Genomic DNA, 2,372 nt, shown 5'->3' on the forward strand with positions numbered 1-2,372 from the left:
GTGCCCGAGCTGGCTCAGGCTGCCCAGGGGGGCTGTGGAGTCTCCTTCTCTGGAGATCTTCAACCCCTGCCTGGACGCTGCCCTGTGCGCCCTGCTCTGGGTGAGCCTGCTTGAGCAGGAGAGGGATCCCACCAAGCCCCATCATGAGCACCTCCATCCCCCCAGGACATGGGTGCTCAGCCCTGACAGCCAAGAACGAAGCCCCGCGGCAACCTCAGAGTGTATTTGCACGCCGTTGAGTGAGGCAGGGAGCTGCCGTGGCGGGGGGGGGGGGAGCCACCCGGGGGGAAATGTGGATAGGCACTTCTGATGGGGTACATAGCAGTTTGGTACGGATTTGGAGACGGCGAGTAGGGAGGAGGCGCGTTGTTACTCTGGGTCGGTGGGACCTTGTAGGGAGTCCCCGCAGTGTACCCTGGCAAAGAGAAGAGCAGTTCCAGTTAGGGTGAGGATTTACAGCTGCATAGCCAGTCCACCCGGCACGTCAGCACCCGTTCACGATGCACCGGCTGCTCCCTGGGCATCCCTCAGCATGGAAGAGATGTACCACCAGCATCTACTGATGTCCCATGAAACCCACAAAGCCAAGACCACCAAGTCCAGCATCCAGCCCCTGGCTAATCGACCACAGCTGGGGCTGCATCCTCCACCCAGCCCGGCAGTGGCTCTTCCCACGCTGCCTACACCAGGCCATAGAGCGGATGAGTATTCCCACTGGTCAAGGCATGACTTGATGGGACTCAACCAGCACTTAAATCACCTAAGACAGCAGTATCCCCCCACCTACCTACCTGGCTCTGTACGTCTAGCTGAGGAGAACAATGTTTTTCCTTCTCTCATCCCCAGATTTTTGTCCTTTTACCTTTTTTTTGCTCGAGATGTGACAGGCAAACCCAGAATTTTATTGCTGGAGGATCTAATTTCATAGCACAGCGTTGCTGTCCCCTGCCTGTGTCCCCAAGCAATGACCAGAAAAGCAGCACCACCAATGGTCCAGACCTTAATATTAAGGTGAAGATGATGGATGCCTGTAAGTATTTTATCAAGGTGGACAGTGCTGAGCAGTTTCCTCTCCTGCAAAGGAGGGCTGTGGCCATCAGCTCACCTTGCAGGTGGGAGAGGCAACCCCAAGTGATGCTCAAGCACCTTTAGACCTGTCCCCGCTCCCCGCAGGCCGCTTGCGTTAGCGACAAAAGCAGCAAATCTTTTAAAATTTGATTTAATTAAGAAAAGCCATTTGCTCTGCTGGGTAAAGACGCACGGCAGGCTGCTGGCAAGCCAGGAGAAGCACGGGGGCTTGGAGGGGGCAGTGTAAGGCAGGTGGGGAAACATCCCTTGCAATATTTGTGGTCCTGATATGGCAGATGGCAATTCCTGTCTGTCTTCTGTTTGGATGTAAGGGAAACAAAACAGATTTCAGCATGTCCCAGTGTTCCCCAGCATCCCACCAGGCTGTTTAGCTGGAGCATCCAAGGCCCAGCTTTACACTTTATCGAAGCTCTAAAGAAACCTTAACTTATCGGGCAGCGTTTGGGAGATGCTGAGATACGGGGACCAAACTAAAATGAAGGATCCTTTCCAAAACACGGAAATTTGTCCCCCAAAATAAACTTAACCTAACAAAAAATAACCTGCAGGATAACGTGGTATCAGCTGACCTGCTGGCTGTGGGTGGCACCTTGGGGTTTTTGCTGCTATCTGCATTAAGTTCTGAGCTGTCTGGTGCTTATAAAATTACATTTTCCTTCTGGGAAGACCCAGCGACACCAGCTGAAGATCCTCTGATGCAAGTCTGAACATATTTGTCTTTTTTTTTTTTTTTTAAAGGCTTTCCTTGGAGTGAGGACATCCCATAAGGATCCCCACTCTTCTGCTTCCTTTCGAGGTGCCTTCCTATCTGTTGACTTATGATGAATATGGGGTTGACCCCCATACTCTCCACCAATTTGGCTCTTCGAAAAGAAAGGGGTGGCATTAAACAGGTCCATCAGAACACTGCGTAATCCAATTCTTCTTACCTGGCAGTGAAGCACCGTGAGACCTCATGGCAAGCATAGCATCTAAAGAAGATGCGACCTGCCCTGAGGATGGGATGTCCCTGCACCGAGGATACGCGGCACCTGAATTCATAGAATCATAGAATCGTCTAGGTTGGAAAAGACCTTTAAGATCATCAAGTCCAACCATTCCCCTAACCCTACCATCCCACCCCCAAACCCTGGCCCTCAGCACCTCATCTGCCCGGCTGTTAAATCCCTCCAGGGATGGGGACTCGACCCCTTCCTTGGGCAGCCCCTTCCAGTGCCTGACAGCCCCAAGGGGAAGGAATTGTTCCCCATGCCCAACCTCACCCTGCCCTGGCACAACTTGAG

At 52.7% G+C, this 2,372-nt stretch overlaps 1 protein-coding gene across 1 annotated transcript in view; it reads right to left on the minus strand.

Moving 5' to 3' along the window:
- The window catches only part of FAM168A (family with sequence similarity 168 member A), a 224,119-nt gene that overhangs the window by 4,271 nt on the left and 217,476 nt on the right, over positions 1-2,372 (minus strand). The window contains exon 6 of the mRNA XM_035890182.1: positions 234-415. Coding sequence (XP_035746075.1) covers positions 234-415 — 182 coding nt within the window. The remainder of the gene's footprint in view (positions 1-233; positions 416-2,372) is intronic.

The sequence above is a fragment of the Egretta garzetta genome, unplaced genomic scaffold (assembly GCF_000687185.1).
Source record: "Egretta garzetta isolate BGI_Z169 unplaced genomic scaffold, ASM68718v1 scaffold232, whole genome shotgun sequence".
NCBI lineage: Eukaryota > Metazoa > Chordata > Aves > Pelecaniformes > Ardeidae > Egretta > Egretta garzetta.